The sequence below is a fragment of the Piliocolobus tephrosceles genome, chromosome 6, assembly GCF_002776525.5.
Source record: "Piliocolobus tephrosceles isolate RC106 chromosome 6, ASM277652v3, whole genome shotgun sequence".
NCBI lineage: Eukaryota > Metazoa > Chordata > Mammalia > Primates > Cercopithecidae > Piliocolobus > Piliocolobus tephrosceles.
In genome coordinates this window covers 145,091,274-145,109,259 of record NC_045439.1, presented here as the reverse complement: position 1 = coordinate 145,109,259, position 17,986 = coordinate 145,091,274, and the positions used below count along the sequence as shown (strand labels likewise).

Below are 17,986 nucleotides of genomic sequence, written 5' to 3'. Positions count from 1 at the left end.
AAAAAAAAAAAAAAAAAAAAAAAGAGTTGGGTACAAATTATTTATGTAGTCTGTGATCAGTCAAAACCAATACAATCCCTATTATGATGGAAAAATATAATCTTGGACAGGGCTTTGCTATTATAGAAGACTATTAAAGAAAAAAGTTGAAAGGTTCAGCAACAAAAACCAAGTATTATTGTGTGACAAAAATGACCATAAAGAAAGTAAAAGGGAAGTGATGTACCATAAGAAAATATTTTCAATTCCCATTTCAAAGTCTAATTTTCCTTAATAAAGAGAAGCTCCTTATAAGTAAATAGAAAGATTAGCTACCCAGTGAAAAATGAACAAAGGATACTATAAACCACTTCTCAGTGTTATCTACAGATACTTTTCAGGGAGGTCTACAATTATTTTTATGATACTGTCAAGAAAATATTTGCCTTTTTCACTCTGTGACACTTACACTGATGGGAGAAAAAAATTATGGAAAAAAACACTACAAGAGAATATACAGTGAGCAGGGATCCAAAAGAAAAAATTCCAGTTTGAAAAAAGTAAATTCATGCTTATTATAGGAAAGTGGGGAAGTGAAGGATATTATTCCAGTCAGGAAACTACTGTTAATAATTTAGTGTATTTGTAAATTTTGTATTACTCATTTTTAAAACCAATGGTATACAACCTTATGTACTGTTTTTAACACAGTATTAGTATTTTCCCATGTTTCTAAAAGCTCCATGTAATCAACTTTTTAAAAATTACTTTAATCTTTGTAAGATAATTCTAGGCTGTAGGAGTTTCCATTTTTCTTTGTTTTGTTTAATGCTTCTTAAAATAGATCAGATCTGTTGAGCTTGTTTGATTTTCTTCAGCTATATTAAGTGATTTGCAGCTTAACTCATGGTGAAATACTCCGGTGGCCAGCTAATGGTATGAACATTGAAAAAAGGCAGCTCTTTTATTGAATACTGGAATGTGGACACTAGGAATAAACTCAGATTTTCAAGCTTCTTGAGGCTTTTAAATGGTATTATTTATTCATTTGGCTATAAATAGTCAATGTCAAATGGAACTGGATGATGTCCTGGAATTTATAGCATAAAGAATACTTTGTCATTTTTTGTTCAATTTGCAGACTGATCTTCTGTTTTGAGCTTGTTTTTCTTAACAGGTTTTGTCCTTGTTGACTTTAGAACGAAAAGTGGAATAGCAATATTGTAATCCTCCTGATTTTATTCCATTATGTGTTTTAGTTTTGGAGGAGTTAGCCTGAATGCCCTTAGAACTACCCTCCAGCCTTTACCTTATCACCTGCACTAGATCATGGGTTTCTGTTTTTGAAACAACACTTTTCCTTTCTTTCTTGCCAAAACCAACTTAGAAATTTGTCAAAGTGACATAATTTTCAATGGATATTCGTGTATTTCCATAAATAGCTCACTTTAAAAAGGAACTCTTAAATATCTTTTTTATTGCAAAATACAAAACATACTGAAAAATACAGAAACATAAATATTCAGTTTAATGAATTATTATAAATGAACATCCACATACCACCCCAGCTCAAGAAATAGGACCTTGCCAGCATCCCCAGAAACTCTCCTTTTTCCCTTTCTAGTCATGATCCTCTTTCTCCTCCAGAGGTAAGCAGTAACCTGATTTTTACATTAATGACTTCTTTTGTTTTATTTTTTGTTTGCTACTAAAATATGTGTCCCTGAGCACTATAGTTTTGCTTTACCTAATTTTGAGCTTTATATAAATGGCATCATATAAGATGTATTATTGGCCGGGCGCGGTGGCTCAAGCCTGTAATCCCAGCACTTTGGGAGGCCGAGACGGGTGGATCACGAGGTTAGGAGATCGAGATCATCCTGGCTAACACGGTGAAACCCCGTCTCTACTAAAAAATACAAAAATCTAGCCGGGCGAGGTGGCGGACGCCTGTAGTCCCAGCTACTCGGGCGGCTGAGGCAGGAGAATGGTGTAAACCCGGGAGGCGGAGTTTGCAGTGAGCTGCGATCCGGCCACTGCACTCCAGCCTGGGCGACAGAGCAAGACTCTGTCTCAAAAAAAAAAAAAAAAAAAAAAAAAAAGATGTATTATTTTGTCTCTGATTCGTTTCAGTTAACCTTATGTGTGTAAGACTTATTCATATTTTGTTTAGTTGTAGCTCATTTTCATAACTGTATAGTTTATCAGTGTATGCATATACCACAATTTAGTCTACTGTTGATGGACATTTGGGTTGTGTTTTGGGGAATTATGATTTTAATGGACTCATACATGTATTTTTTGTTGGCGAAATATACAGGAGTGGATTTTCAGGGTCACAGGATATATTTATCTTCAACTTCAGTAGATAATACCAAACTTTCTTCCAAAATGGTTGTTAATATATTAGCAGTGTGTAGGAATTCCCAATTGCTCCACCTGCCCCCAGCACTTTTATTACCAGATTCCTTAATTTTAGCTATTCTGATGGGTGTGTTATTTTTAAAAATTGTATTTTTTATTGTGACTCTAACATGTATAATGTGTGTGTGTATATACATGTTGGCCATTTCTATATCCTCTTTTGTGAGGAGCCTGTTCAGAGCTCTTGCCTGTTTTTCTAATTGTGTTGTCTGTCTTTTTCTAATGTTCTGTAGGGATTCTTTATGAATTCCAGATACAAATCCTTTATTGTTACTTTTGTTGCAAATTTTCTTCCATTCTATGGTTTGCTTTTTTCCTTTCTTTTTTGATGAACAGAGGTTCTGGATTTTAATGTTGTTAATCAGTCTTTCTCTTTGGGATGAATACCTTTTAGGGTCATGTTTAAGAAAATTTTTCCTTTCCACAATGCCCTGCAGTTCCCCTTTTATTGTAAATTGGGAGCCTTTTTATGTGTGGGTCTGTTTCTAGGGGCTTTGTTTTGACTACCTTTGTACCAACACCACCACTATTTTATTTACCATAGCTTTCTAAAAATATCTGGTAGAATAGGCCGGGCGCGGTGGCTCAAGCCTGTAATCCCAGCACTTTGGGAGGCCGAGACGGGCGGATCACGAGGTCAGGAGATCGAGACCATCCTGGCCAACACGGTGAAACCCCGTCTCTACTAAAAAAGTACAAAAAACTAGCCGGACGAGGTGGCGGGCGCCTGTAGTCCCAGCTACTTGGGAGGCTGAGGCAGGAGAATGGCGTAAACCCGGGAGGCGGAGCTTGCAGTGAGCTGAGATCTGGCCACTGCACTCCAGCCTGGGCGACAGAGCGAGACTCCGTCTCAAAAAAAAAAAAATCTGGTAGAATAAGTCATCCTGCCTTCTTCAGTGGTGCTTTGACTATTCTTGGCTGTTTATATTGCCATATAAATTATGGAATCAGCTTCAAAGAATTATCTTGGGATTTTTATTGGGATTGCATTGGATCTATAGATTGCCTTCTGGAGAATTGACATTTTTACGAGGTGGCGGGCGCCTGTAAACATGATATATCTCTTCATTCATGTAGTGCATTAGCTACTCTCAAAAGTGTTTTATAGTTTTCTGTGTTGAGATTTTACACATCTTTAGTTTGAATTACTGCTAGATATTTAATATTTAAATGCAATCATAGGTATTATTTTAAAATTTTTATTTTCTGTTGTATAAAAATAAATTGATTTTGGTATTTTTCATCTTGTACTCAGTGACTTTGCTGAATTCACTTAAGTTTTCTGTGGATTCCTTTGGATTTTCTACCTGTACAGTCATACCATCCATGAATAATGATAGTTTCATTTGCTCTTTTATAATCCTTATAGCTTTTCTTTCTTTTTCTTGTGTTAGAACCTGCAGTATAATGTTGAATGGAAGTGGTGATAGTGATCATTACTGGCATGCTCCCAGCCCTAAAGGAAAAGCTTTCAACCTTTTACCACCAAGTGTGATGTTTGCTATAGAATTTTTGTAGGTACTTTATGAGATTAAGTATGTGCCCTCCTATTCCAGGTTTTCTAAGAGTTGTTAATTGTGATAGAATGTTGAATTTTATGAAATGCCTTTACTGCATGTATTGAGGTTTTATCAGACTTTTTTATTGCATTGATATGACACATTACACAGAGTCCATTTCTAATGTTAAACCATCATTATACTACTACAATCAATACAACTTTTCGTATATTTAATATTTTTATATTACATTTTCTATATTACTTGATTCTGTTATAGTTAGAATATTGTTTAGGATTTTTGCATGTGTTTATGAGTAAAGTTAAGCCATAATAATCCTTTTTTGTTTTTGTTTGTTTTGAGACAGGCCCTCACTGTTATCACCCAGGCTATAGTGCACTGGCATGATCTTGGGTCACTGCAGCCTCAACCTCCTGGGCTCCCGTGTCAGTCTTCCATGTAGCTGGGACTACAGGCACGTGCCACCACACCTGGCTAATTTTGTATTGTTTTGTAGAGAAGGGGTTTTGCCATGTTGCCAAGGCTGGTCTTGAACTCCTGAGCTCAAGCGATCCACCTGCCTCAGCCTCCCAAAGTTCTGGGATTGTGAGCATGTGCTACTGCACCTGGCAGTAATCCTTCTTTTTAATGTATTTGTTTTGTTTTGTTATCAAAGTTACGCCTGCCTCTAAAGACAAGTTAGGGAATAATTTCTTTTTTAATTCTGTGGAAGAATTTGTTACTTCTTCTTGTTTGCCACAGAAATATAGGCGTAGAGTTTTTGTGTTTGGAAAGATTTTGATTCTGGATTCAATTTCTTTAATATTATTCACATTTCTAATTTCTTCATTGATGGTATTAATTAGATTTTTGTAGAAATTTCTCCACTTTGTCTAAAATTTTATACTTATTGACATGAAGTTGTTTTTAGTAGTCTCTTACCCTCTGGGTCTACAAGATTTGTAGTGATGTCCCGTTTTTCATTCCCACTTTTGGTTATTTGTAACTTCTCTCTTTCAGTCTTGCTAGAGTTTTAAAATTTTTATTTGCCTCTTCAAAGCTACATTTGACTTTGATTGTCTTCATTCTAATGTTTGTTTGCACTTTTCTTTATTGCTTTTGTTGCAGGGGGAATTTATTATGTTGTTCTTTATCTAGTTTCCTGAAATAGATTCTTACATCCTTAATTATGAATCTTTCCTTCTTTTCTAATGTATGTATTTAAGGCTATAACTTTAAAGTAGACAGAGCTTACCTGGGTTTTTATATTGTTTCATTCAAAATATTTTCTAATTTTCTTTGTGATTTCCTCTTTGACCATGGTTTGTTTTAAAGTCTATTTCTTAATTTCTGAGTGTGCAAGAATTTTTAATTTTCTCTTTGTAACTGCATTATTAGAAAACTTGTTTTAAATTACTTTAATGGTCAGATAAATTATTTCAACCCTTAGAATTTTGTTGTTTTGCTATGTGTGCTTTAAAGTGAATATTCTGTAGTTAGATACTGAAGTCTGTATATGTCTGTTAGGTTGCTTACATCAAGTTCAGTTTTACATCATTTCTGATTGCATGTGCACACTTGTTCTCTCAGTACTGATTATAGTCTATTTTTCTTTAAATATTTCTGTCAATATTTTACTTTAAATTTTTTTGAAGCAATTTCTTAAGTACATACATATTTGGAAATGTTTTATCTTCATAATATGAACCTTTGTCATTGTGAGGTATCCCTCTTTATCACAGGTAACACTTCGTAAAGTTTACTTTGTGGTTAACATAGCTGTACTAGCTTTATTTTGGTTAGTATTTGCATGGTATGTCTTTTTTTTTCCCCATTTCTTTTTTTTTTTTTTTTTGAGACGGAGTCTCGCTCTGTCACCCGGGCTGGAGTGCAGTGGCCGAATCTCAGCTCACTGCAAGCTCCGCCTCCCGGGTTTACACCATTCTCCTGCCTCAGCCTCCCGAGTAGCTGGGACTACAGGCGCCCGCCACCTCGCCTGGCTAGTTTTTTTTTGTATTTTTTTAGTAGAGATGGGGTTTCACCATGTTAGCCAGGATGGTCTCGATCTCCTGACCTCGTGATCCACCCGTCTCGACCTCCCAAAGTCCCCATTTCTTTACTCTCAGCCTTTCTGAATTCACATGTCTTTTATAAACATCACATAGTTAGGTTTTCTTTTTTTTTATACGGCCTGACAATCTTCAAATTTTAATAGGAGCATTTCCTCTATTTACATTTAATATAATCACCAATATATTTGGGTTTAAAATCTGCTTTTTATGTGCTTTTTGTCCTACCTGATATATGTTCCTTTTTCTTTTCTTCCTTGCCTTTTTTGCTCTTTCTTGCATTTTTTGACTACGTTTTTATTCCATTTCTTCTTTTGTTTGGAAGTTTTACACTCTTTTACTGTTATTTTAGTATTAACCAAATGGTGAAAACAGATCTGTGATCTATCAGTGTGTCTGTTAACTAGTAGTTTTATCTTTTTCCTAGATAATACAGGTGCTTTAATATGCCTTACTATGATATGATTTTGTTGCTCTTATTGTTGTGTATCTTAATTATCTATATGTTTTAAATCCAACACATCGTTATTGTGTTTTATGCAGTCACTGTTTAGACATACTCACTTTTCATTGCCTTTCATTATTTCTCACACCTCTAACTTTTCTTCTTGAGACATTTTCAATCTTCCCTTCAATATTTCCTTTAGTGCAGGTCTGCTGGTGTCAGACTCTCCCCTTAGTCTGTCTGAAATGTCTTTATTTCACCTTCATTCCTGAAAATTATTTTCTGTATATAACAGTTAAGCTTGGCAGTTCCTTTTTCCTTTCATACCATGAAAATATTCCATTGTTTTCTGCATTCCATTATTTCTGTTGAGAAACAGACTTTGAATCTAATAGTTGTTCCTTTTTTGCAAGTAATTTGCTTTTTGTAACTGCTTTTAAGTCTTTCTTTTACCTTAGGCCTTTAGTTTTTAACAATAGTTTGTCTAGGTATAGACTTCTTTTTATTTCTCTTTCTTAGGGGTTGTAGGCTATCTTAAATTCCTAGGTTAATATCTTTAACTGCTTTTTAAAAAATGCTCTGCCATGATCTCTTCAATATTTCTTCTGTAGGATCTCTCTTGTCCTGATATTTGCCCAGGCTGGAGTGCAGTGACGTAAACTTGGCTCACTGCAACCTCTGCCTCTCGAGTTTAAGCAGTTCCCTTACCTCAGCATCCTGAGTACTGGGACTACAGGCACATGCCACCATGCCGAGCTAATTTTTGTATTTTCAGTGGAAATGGGGTTTCTTCACATTGGCTAGGCTGGTCTTGAACTCCTGATCTCAGGTGATCCGCCCGCCTCAGCCTCCCAAAGTGCTGGGATTACAGGTGTAAGCCACTGCGCCCAGCCATTCTTTTACTTTCTTTTGTGAATTTTTCCATTCTTTCTTTCTTTTTTTTTTTTTTTTTTTTTTTTGTTAGGGTGCTTCTCACTCTGCCGCCCAGGCTGGAGTGCTGTGGCCGGATCTCAGCTCACTGCAAGCTCCACCTCCTGGGTTCACGCCATTCTCCTGCCTCAACCTCCCGAGTCGCTGGGACTACAGGCGCCCGCCACCTCGTCCGGCTAGTTTTTTGTATTTTTTTTAGTAGAGATGGGGTTTCACCGTGTTAGCCAGGATGGTCTCGATCTCCTGACCTCGTGATCCGCCCGTCTCGGCCTCCCAAAGTGCTGGGATTACTGTAGGCTTGAGCCACCGCGCCCTGCCCCCATTCTTTCATTTCTTCCTGCTTGGTTCAGGATTTTTCTTTTGACCTAATTTCCAGTCCACTACTTCAACTATGTCTTCCTATCTCCTTCAGCATGTTATTTTAAATCCCATAGCCACAATATCTGGAGTCTTTTAGGGTTTCTGTTTTCTGTCATTTTTACTAGTTTTCATTTACGTTGTCTTGTCTCCTTTTGTGCCTGTTACCTTTGATTATTCGTCAGAGTATTTGAAACATTATTTTTAAAATATTTTGAGGCCTAGGATAATGTTACTTTCCTCCACAGAATGTTTTCATTTTTTTCTGCCTGGTCCTAAAGTATTAGCAATCTGAGATTACTTTAATTCATTTTTAGATATTAGAATTTTCGGGACCATTCAGATGACTTGAAGCTAGACTACAGTATCTGCAGGGACTTTTGTAATTTCAGTTTACTCTTATGTCTAAGAAACAAACCTTGGCCGGGCGCGGTGGCTCAAGCCTGTAATCCCAGCACTTTGGGAGGCCGAGACGGGCGGATCACGAGGTCAGGAGATCGAGACCATCCTGGCTAACACGGTGAAACCCCGTCTCTACTAAAAAATACAAAAAACTAGCCGGGCGAGGTGGCGGGTGCCTGTAGTCCCAGCTACTCCGGAGGCTGAGGCAGGAGAATGGCGTAAACCCGGGAGGCGGAGCTTGCAGTGAGCTGAGATCCGGCCACTGCACTCCAGCCCGGGCGACAGAGCGAGACTCCGTCTCAAAAAAAAACAAAAAACAAAAAAAACAAACAAAAAAAGAAACCTTGAGGATCCTAGTGTCAGGCATGGAGGTTTTGCCAGGCAGCAACTCACACCGTTGAGTGGGTCTGGCTCCAACTTTTATTCTCTACCCCAAGATGATGGCAAACTTTTTCTGTAAAGGACTAGAGAATATATTTTAGGCTTTGTAGGCCAGTCTCCGTCTCAGCAATCAACTCTGCCGTTGTTCTGAAAAAGCAGCAATAAACAGTAAATTAATGAGGATGAACGTATTCCAATGAAGCTGTATTTACAAAATATGTGCAAGGCTAGATTTGCCACACAGGCCATAGTTTGCCATCCTCTGCTGTAGCATGTCAAAAGCTCTGTTTAGAGTCACAGCCACCTCTGACATTTAGATTAACGCTAAATGCTGGACTAGCCTCTCCTTAATCTATCTGGTTAGCTCTTCAATGCCTTCAAGCATATGTTGAGTTTTTATGTTTCTTAGCAGGAGATTAACTTGGAAAGTTTAGTTTGCCACTACCAGAAGCTACAGTCATATATAAAGTAACCAATGTTTGGAAAAAAAAAAAAGGAAGAAGCAGCAATGAGATTTTCACACTCTAATCTCAAGAATAGAAGTTTCTAAGAAAATATATCTCACTAGCACCCTGTGTTATATAAATGACTACATTTTGTTTTTGTTTTTCAAAACTGAGTTTTAGAACATACTTCTATGGTCTTCCTAGAGAGATTGTACATTCCAAGGCTAAAATTATAGAGCACTGTTATCCATCAGAACTTACTATGATGATAGGAAATGTATATGTGTACCAGTCAGTGTGGGGGTCACGAGCTACTTGTGGCTATTGAGCACTTGAAATGTGGCTAGTGTGACTGCAGAACTGAAATGTTACTTCAATGTTAATTAATTTAAAAATAAATATCCAGATGTGGCTATTTTGTTTGGAATGGATGCAGCTTATATTAAAAGAAGAATCTCATCTCGGTACACAATGGTTTCTTACACTCCCACCTACCGAAGTATCCATTTTCCAGCACTCTTGCAAGAAATATTTTACCTTAAATGTGTTAGATGAATGATGTCTCACTAAATATCCTAGGCCTTGCGAATGTTTCCATTTGTTCTTACCATTCACCTGGTGTGATGGAAGTACACTTGTTATCCTAAAAGATCTGCATAAAACTAATGCAGTCACTCAATTTACTTTCTAATGTGAATTTTTCTCTGCAGGGAAAGGGGCGTATTCGTCGAGGAAACTATCCAGGTCCATCGTCTCCTGTTGTAGTTCGGTTGCCTTCTGTGTCTGATGTCTCAGAGGAGACCTTGACTAGTGAGGCAGCCATGGAGACTGACATCACAGAACAGCAGCAAGCAGCTATGCAGCAGGAGGAGAGAGTACTGACTGAGCAGATTGAGAACCTACAGAAGGAGAAGTGAGTATCCAGGAGGAAGGGGAGAGACAGTCATTGTCTGTTTTCATTTCCTTCCTTCTATCGTTTCTTTATTTTTTCTTATTTATTATCTGCTGTGTGTTAAACACTGTGTCAGATGATACAGGAGATGTTGAAATGACAAAGACATGTTGCCTATACTCAGGTAACAGTGTGAAAGTTGTTCCCTCTGGGAAGCCAGTTCCATAAGCTAGAAAACCTGAGGCTGCTACAGTGATGGTCTGGAGAGGCTGACTGGGAGGAGGACACAGTATCCACGGGGCATGTCAGTCTTAGTCACGATTCATCTAGCAGTAACAGTGGGGAGCCAAGATGAGGTACTGGAGTCCTAACAGGTCAGAGACCAGCCTTCATGAACAAATTTATTTTGCAAAGAAGAGTAGAAATTCTTAGGCTAAGCCAAAGTCCCTTTCAAGAGTGGGCATCATTCACAAATCCATGAAGGGAGGTTATTAGCCAAAGATCCATATGGCCATGGGAACAGCAACTAGATGGTCATAGTAATGCTATAGCCCTAGAGAGTGCTAGGATACTGGATAGGGAAATTGGTTGCAATTTAGGAGAGAGATAAATAAGAAGCTCTTTTACCTCCATTCATCACTGTTGCAGGGATTGGGTGACATTGTGCCTTGGGGATAATATGAACATGCCATGGTTCTCCCTAAAGGTGCTGTGTAATAGTTCTGGTCGACGTTGATGGCTCTTAGGAAGCTTAATGGGGTCTTTATTCCTGAGTTCCAGGATCACAGGTCTTGAGTTTGACTTATAAGGGGATATGAGACTGTTAAAGTACTTTTTTGGTCTCTCATGATTGATTCTGGAATATAGGCCAGCTAAAAAAGCAGCTGGGGCTCAGCTGTAAAAAACATGATAAGGCAAAGATGATGTACATTGACCAGGGGCTATTTGCTAGAAGAGTGATCTGAAAAGAAGACCCAGTTCGGCTTTGATGCCGATGATGTTAGTGGTCTTGAAGGATTCATAGGAATTTTCAAGAAAAGGGAGAGTCCCTAGAAAAAGAAAGAAGAACGAGCACAGTCTCAGAATGCACATGACCTCAGACAATTGTAATGCTGGTGATACTATTCTTGAAATGATTGTTCATGGATCTCAAGCTAGGTAAAGTGGAAGTAAAGGTAAGGGGCTCTGTTAGGGAAGAGACTTGATTAGAAGGTGAGTAAGAATTGGAAGGATAAGGAGGTTGTGAACAGGGCAGAATATTGGATTCACAGTTGGTGTATTCAGGTAATGACAAGCTTCAGCATCTGCGCATCGGAGAAAGTAGCTTAGCAAAAGTGGAGGAAAATATTGTTAGAAGTTGCAGACATAAAAGAACTTCAGTGTTAGGATATTGAGATGAATTTTTACAAAGATATTAATTGAATAGATGAGGTGATGTCAAGCATTAGTGAGAAAGCAAGGTTAGGAGCTGAGTACCAAAGACATCACGGAATGTGGGGCATTACTGAGAGGTAGCTGGGTGACTGTGATGAAGGAGGAAGACTAGAGAATGCGATAACTAAAGATGGCATAAGCTTCAAAGGACAGAAAAGATCAATCAGTGTTTTTCTTCGTCTAGAGGTCTCTGTGGTGAAGGTAGAGGATATAGTCCATAGCCAGTTAGTAAGCTTCATGGAAAATAGTTTAGGAGCTGGAAGGAATCTTAGAGGTTATCTAGTTTAATCTCTTTGTTTTGTGGTAGGAAACTGAGGTCCAGAGAGAGAAAGGTACTTTCCTGATGCATTATGGATATTATGAATAAGGTTAGAGCCCTGATCTCCTGATTATCAGTCCAGAGTTCATTTTACTGAAAGATCTCACCACAACAGCATCTTCGCCCTACTCTTACCCCTATTATTGGTCCTAGATTGACTATCATTTTGTCCTTTAGTCCATATAGTTTTAGCGTTCACCATATTTGGCATACAGGTCCTCATCACCACCTGGATGGGGACAGTAAAAATGGACTGTCTTTGCTTCTTAGATTCCTGACTTTCATGGAGGATCTTTTTTTCTGTTATCTTCCTTCTACTTCCTATCAAATATGCTAATGGTTTCTTGATTGTATCTTACAGGGAGGAGCTGACATTTGAGATGCTTGTACTGGAACCCCGTGCCTCTGATGATGAAACTCTTGAGTCTGAGGCCTCCATTGGGACTGCTGATAGCTCAGAAAATTTGAATATGGAGTCTGAATGTGCTATCTCTGAGAAATCAGGTAAGTGAACATGGTAGACCAAAGACGCCAGATTTGTTTTGCAAAGGAGCAATAAAGATTCCGAAACTAAGACAAAGTCTTTCAAGAATGCACTGACCATACATCAGCAGTAACAAAGTCCTGAGGAATTTTGTCCTTTTATCCACATAGTTTTAGCCTTCATCGTTTGGCATACAGGTCCTTATCATTATCTGGATGGGGATAAGAAATGTAATTGTCTTTGCTACTTAGATTCCTGACTTCCATGGAAGGTCTTTTTTTTCCTGTTGTCTTTGTAAAGCTTCCATATACATTGTTTATCAAACCAACTCTTCAATGTGATTGAGTTTTGTGGGTTTTTTTTTTTTTTTTTTTTTTGGTAATTTAATGTTTTATCCTGTACTTACACAGAGAAAAGCCAATAATCACAATATATGTTGTCTTACTGATCCATGACCCATTTTCTGAGGGTGGCAGGAATTGTGCCCCACTGTGAGGTGGGACTCTATACATATACAAAGGAGGTGTTTAACTGGGTGGCATGTCTCAGGGAGACGTAGAACTTACCTACGTATCCTGGCAGTTTTTGATGTGATAGTGATTGTTCTAGGCCTCCACTGGTGGCATAGTCAAACACCAGATTTCCCTGGGGATGATTCTGAACTGCTATATAGAGAAATGGATGGTGAGCTCTCTTTGACTATGACTGTGCCCATAGTAAGTCAGCCTGGACCCTCCAAATCTTATCCCACCCAATTTCATGTCTGAACAGTGACACCTATTCATTACATGATGATTTGCTTTATAGGGCACTGTCATTTACATCTTTGGTCTCTTTTTTGCATCAGAGAGAAGCTTAGCCCTTAGCTCCCTGAAGACAGCTGGCAAGTCCGAACCTTCCAGCAAGTTACGAAAGCAGCTTAAAAAGCAGCAAGACTCTTTAGATGTAGTGGACTCTTCAGTCTCCTCTTTATGTCTGTCTAACACGGCATCGTCTCATGGGACCAGAAAACTATTTCAGATTTATTCCAAATCTCCATTCTACCGAGCTGCCTCAGCTAATGAGGCCCTGGGAATGGAAGGACCATTGGGCCAGACCAAATCCCTGGAAGACAGGCCTCAGTTCATCAGCAGAGGAACCTTCAACCCAGAAAAGGGCAAACAAAAATTAAAGAATGTGAAAAACTCACCTCAGAAAACCAAAGAGACCCCAGAGGGGACAGTCATGTCTGGCCGCAGAAAAACTGTGGACCCAGACTGTACCTCCAGCCAACAGCTAGCACTCTTTGGAAATAATGAATTTATGGTCTGAACTGGCAGATGTGTGTCCCTCCGTGGCTACAGAGTGGTAAACACATCTCACCTTTGGGGCTGCGTTTCATCACCTCGTCCACAATAGTCCATCCTAATTGTGGTCCTGCCTCTTTTCTAAGCATATGGCTAAGACTGTATGTGCTGAATTCCTGGGCCTCCTGCAGAAGCAGAACGCCTGCTGGGGATGGTGCCAGCTGTGCCTTGGCTGCTGTATTTGAATTGAGATTTTACTAAACAAAGCCACCTAGGGCCTGGGGATTTGGGTCAGTTATAGTTGCCTCTCCCCCACCCTCTTTTCCCTTCCCAAAGGTGGGTGTTGAACTAGGGGGGATATTGCTGGCCTGAGGGACCCTCTCATTTCTGACATTTGAAGAAAACATATAAATCTTTCTTAACCATGAAAGCAAAAGCCTTTGAGTTTATTTTGGGATAGTTAGGAGCTGGGGTAGAATATAATTTTTTTCCAAAAACTTGTAAACAAAAAGCCTAATCCCTCTATTTTAAGATTTCTGAAAAAACACTCCATGTTATATTCTGGGGAAAGCAAAAAAAGTGATTGTTTCCATTAAGCCATCAGAGCGTGTCTCAGATATCTTGTTATATGGTGAAGAAGAGAATACCTATTTTGTTTTTTGATGATGTTTGATGTCATAATAATCAGTGCTGGTTTGACTCCTGTTTAGTTCCTGCCAAATACGTTGCATGGGCTGAAGTGTCAGTAGCCATACTGTTCTCATATTTCCTGGTCCTAGGATCAGATTCTTATACTTTAATTTTTAGTTTCCCAGAGACATGGTGATCCCTAAACTTATGAAGGTTCCATCCTAAGCCACTCAGGCTTTTCTCTTTGTATAGATTAAACCGAAAACCACATATGAGCCTGTTCATCTGCTGGTGGATTCCCACCACAGACTCAAATAATGTGACCATTTAGTTAGTTCTCCAAAAACATTCACATACAATATTGCATGAATAAGTGTTACAGAAAGCTGCCAAAAAATAAAAAGGTTTTTAATATGACCTATCTAACTTTTATCTTCCTTTTCTCAGACCATCAGTATTAAATAGATGGAAAAAAATCAAGGACTACTTGAAGCTATTTTTGTTAATATTCTGGTTACTGAAGTTCATTGTAAATATATATGTATAGTAGGCATATTTCTTTTTAACCTTGTGCTTCCCTCCTTCCCATGGAATTTCTTCCCACAGATTAGGGGCCACTGGACAAGGGGATGAGAGCCATTCATCCCTGGGTTGAGGGAATAGTAAGACATCATTTTCACCACTGGGTGGTCTTCATACACATGAGTTATAATAACATTTTAAGTATCTTAGCATTTGTGGGAATAGAAACATGTTTTTGCTATTTATAATATATGAAAAATGAAACATGATAGCCTTTCTCGAGATAAGTATGTGAAATGTTTATTTTTAAAGTTACTAAATGCATCTTGTCTTGCTACTACATGCACTGCTCTGAAAAAGAGCCTTTACCATCTATAACCTGTATTTTGGTTATTCTTCCTTTTCATACTTCTTTGAAGTTGTAGAAATATTAAGTCTTTTGTTAAGGCAGAGTCTCTCCTGTTACACAACACTGAACCTCATGCCACTGCCTCAGTGGTTATTGGCCAGCCCCAGAGGTTAGACTTGGAGCATAATTCTGCGTGGCAGCTAAAGGTAGCAGGAGTCTTACCTCTCCCTGCTTTGGGTTCAGAATTGAGCCAGAGAAAGGAAGCTTTTAAAATCTCCAGAATAATGATGGTTAATGAGCAAATGTTATGCTTTATATCCCACAGACATCTGCCATCTTGTTCGTCTTGTCCTGAGGAGTAATAAATGTTAAGCTTTTAAAAATTGAATTTCAGAGATTCTCCTAGAGGACAGAGGAAAACCCCTCAGCATGGTGTGTCATAGTGGGATTGCTGGTTCCTTGGCCCCATGCCAGGTTGCAGAGTCTGTGTTTCAGTGTTCTTGAGGGAGTAGTGTGCTGCTGGGCATTAATTGTTACTCTGCACTTGCTCCAGAATGTTGGTTAAATCCTGTATAAAAAAAAAAAAGAGATTGCCCTTATCAGATAATTTCCTGTGGCCCAGAGGAATGTCCAGGAGAACACATGTTGGCACATGTTCTTCCTTCTAAATCTTTGTGGGATTTTTCTGGTAAAATAAGTTTTTTGGCAGTTAAAGAATGACTGATGTAGGTCACTTTATAGGAACTAGGTGATGGATGTTAAGAGACTTTATAATTTTTCTCAGGGACCTGAAACTCCAATTTGGGTAAAATTCAATAAAAAAAAAAAAAAGAAAAAACTTGTTTTTTTCAGTTGCTAGATTTATGTGGATTTCTAGTCATTTAATCTGCCAGGATTGGGGTGGGTGGATGAGGAGGAGAGATCCACAAAATTGTAAAAGTGGAGAGCAGTGTGGGGCCCTCCCTTTGAGGGAAAGCCATTGTTTACATAGGGTAATAGGCCTTGTTGGCCTGATCAAGAGATGAAGCCATAACTCTTAAAAACCTTCAGAACCAAATGCTGTGTCTGCATCCATCTGTTCTCACTGGCCCTCTGCATGGTAAAGTTATGTCACTACAAAGTGATGCCGCGTTACAATCATTTATGAAACTGTTAGCCCTTCGTATGTATCACACTTGTGGTTCCGTAGTGCTTCTCCTTTGCTTGTTTGCTTTGATCTGCATGGCGGCAGTGGGGCAGCTCCACATTTGGAGCCCATACTCCAAAATGCAGAGCACTCTACTTCCAGCACACATTCCCAGCCCCAAACAAAACCTGAATTTTCAACTCTGCTCATTAAAGTGAATGTATCCCTGTAATTTAGTATGTACTTATTATGGAAAATGTAACAAAAGCAGAGAAGTATGATTTCATTCTGTGTCACAAATTGAAGGAAATTAACAGCAAATCCAGCAGGATTCAGGGAGGATTAGTTTACAACATATTTTGTACCTCCTGCCATTTAAATTATTTTGCCACTCTGGGCTTCTGAAAACACAAAGGGAGATACAGCCCTCCAACTAGGAGCCTTGCAGAGAGAGACAAAAGGGCTAGAGGTCCTGGGATGGAATACTAGAGCCCTCATCTTCTCATGCTTTGGAAACCTGCCAGAGCGCTTATCCTGCTGGAAGATTAATGAAGACTCCGTTCTGTGTTTCATAATGGTAGAGTTGTTTTCACCATCAAAAACAGAGGGTCACAAAAACAGAGGGTCAGAAGTGTGCTGAAAAGATGTGGTCCAGCAGGGTTCTATAGTCCCACCTCAGTGCCTGTGGGCTGTGTTTTTAACTGTAACAAGCACTTTGGTAAACTAGAAAGAAGAAAGGATTCTCAGGGTGTGTTCAAAGCTAAGAGAATTTTCATTTTAAAAAGAAACATACTCTATGGCTTTCCTCATCCTCCTCTCTTTTTTCTTCTTGGTGGGAAGCTGGATGCGGGACATGCATCATTCTGTATGGACAAATGTGTTACGTCCACCCATACTCTTGTGACAACTCCCCAGCACTGTCCCCCAATACCATGCTGGCCTTGGTAGTAAAACTCCTTGGTATCTGTGGGAGTCCTCTTTTTCTGTGCCCTAGACTACTTTTAACCACTTTTCTCTGGAATGACTCCCACATTTGATTGGGTATTGAAAGGATAACAGCAAAATGATGATTGTGGAGATGGATCTGTTAGGTCTCATATTGGTCCCCTGGTTGAAACTTTTTTCAAAAAAGCCCCCACAATGGGCCTGTCACCTTGCTAGTTATCCATTCTTAATGCCTATTTATCAGCCCTCTGAGGTCATATAAAAGTTGCACCTTTTGAACCACAAGTATTTGTATTTACTATGGGAAAGGTGTGGACTACAGATTAGTATTATATTTAATGGATTTTAAGTAATTTATAAGTATGCTGAGTATAAATTTTTAAAGAACTGTATTATAAAAGGACATATCCTGTGATATATAACATTTTACTGTTTAATAGAATAATTCTTTAAGAAGAATGATTTGTCTCACCCACGGAACTGATTACATTCCGGATGCAATCAACCGGCACTTTGTAATTTCCTTTTCGTTTTTTTTCTTTGCGGGGTGTTGAGGGGTAACAAGACATCATCTGTATAAAGTGCAGTTTGTGTCACTCAAAATATGCACTGTATGGCTACACAAAAGCAGCTTGATGAACAAATCACCCTATGGCTCATTAAAGAACAAAGCTTCCAGAAGCAGCAGTATGTGTGGTTTGTTTTCCAACCATCCTGGCTCCCACTCCAACTATTCCAACCCAACTCCAAGAAACAGCAGTGACTTCCTAGTTACACTGACATGTTGTCAGGAAAGGACTCAACCCACAGTTGACAAAACGCAGAGGTGGTAGTCACTGGAACTCAACTGAATTCAAGTAAAGGTGTGATTCAAGGTATTTTTTCTGTAGTGGATGCAGGCTGCTGGCTGTCAAGACTTAGTTTAATCGGTTTAAGGCTAGAAGGGCAGGAAAAGCAGTAAATCTACATTTAGGATCCTCCCCTAAATTGGCCACTTGAAGAAGTAGCAAGGTTGCTAATACAGGGCTCAAGGATTCTCACTGAAAAGCAAAGCAACACATTGCAAT

The 17,986-nt window shown here is 38.8% G+C and overlaps 1 protein-coding gene across 7 annotated transcripts in view; it reads left to right on the top strand.

Annotated features, from left to right (window-relative positions):
* Positions 1-17,603, top strand: part of MYO9A (myosin IXA) — a 312,565-nt gene extending 294,962 nt beyond the window's left edge. For all 7 annotated transcript variants that reach the window (XM_031935820.1, XM_023220687.2, XM_023220686.2 and 4 more), the window contains 3 exons: positions 9,643-9,845; positions 11,939-12,081; positions 12,909-17,603. In XM_031935820.1, the coding sequence (XP_031791680.1) occupies positions 9,643-9,845; positions 11,939-12,081; positions 12,909-13,372 (810 nt within the window). In that variant the 3' untranslated portion in view covers positions 13,373-17,603. The remainder of the gene's footprint in view (positions 1-9,642; positions 9,846-11,938; positions 12,082-12,908) is intronic.
* The last annotated feature ends 383 nt before the right edge of the window (positions 17,604-17,986 follow it).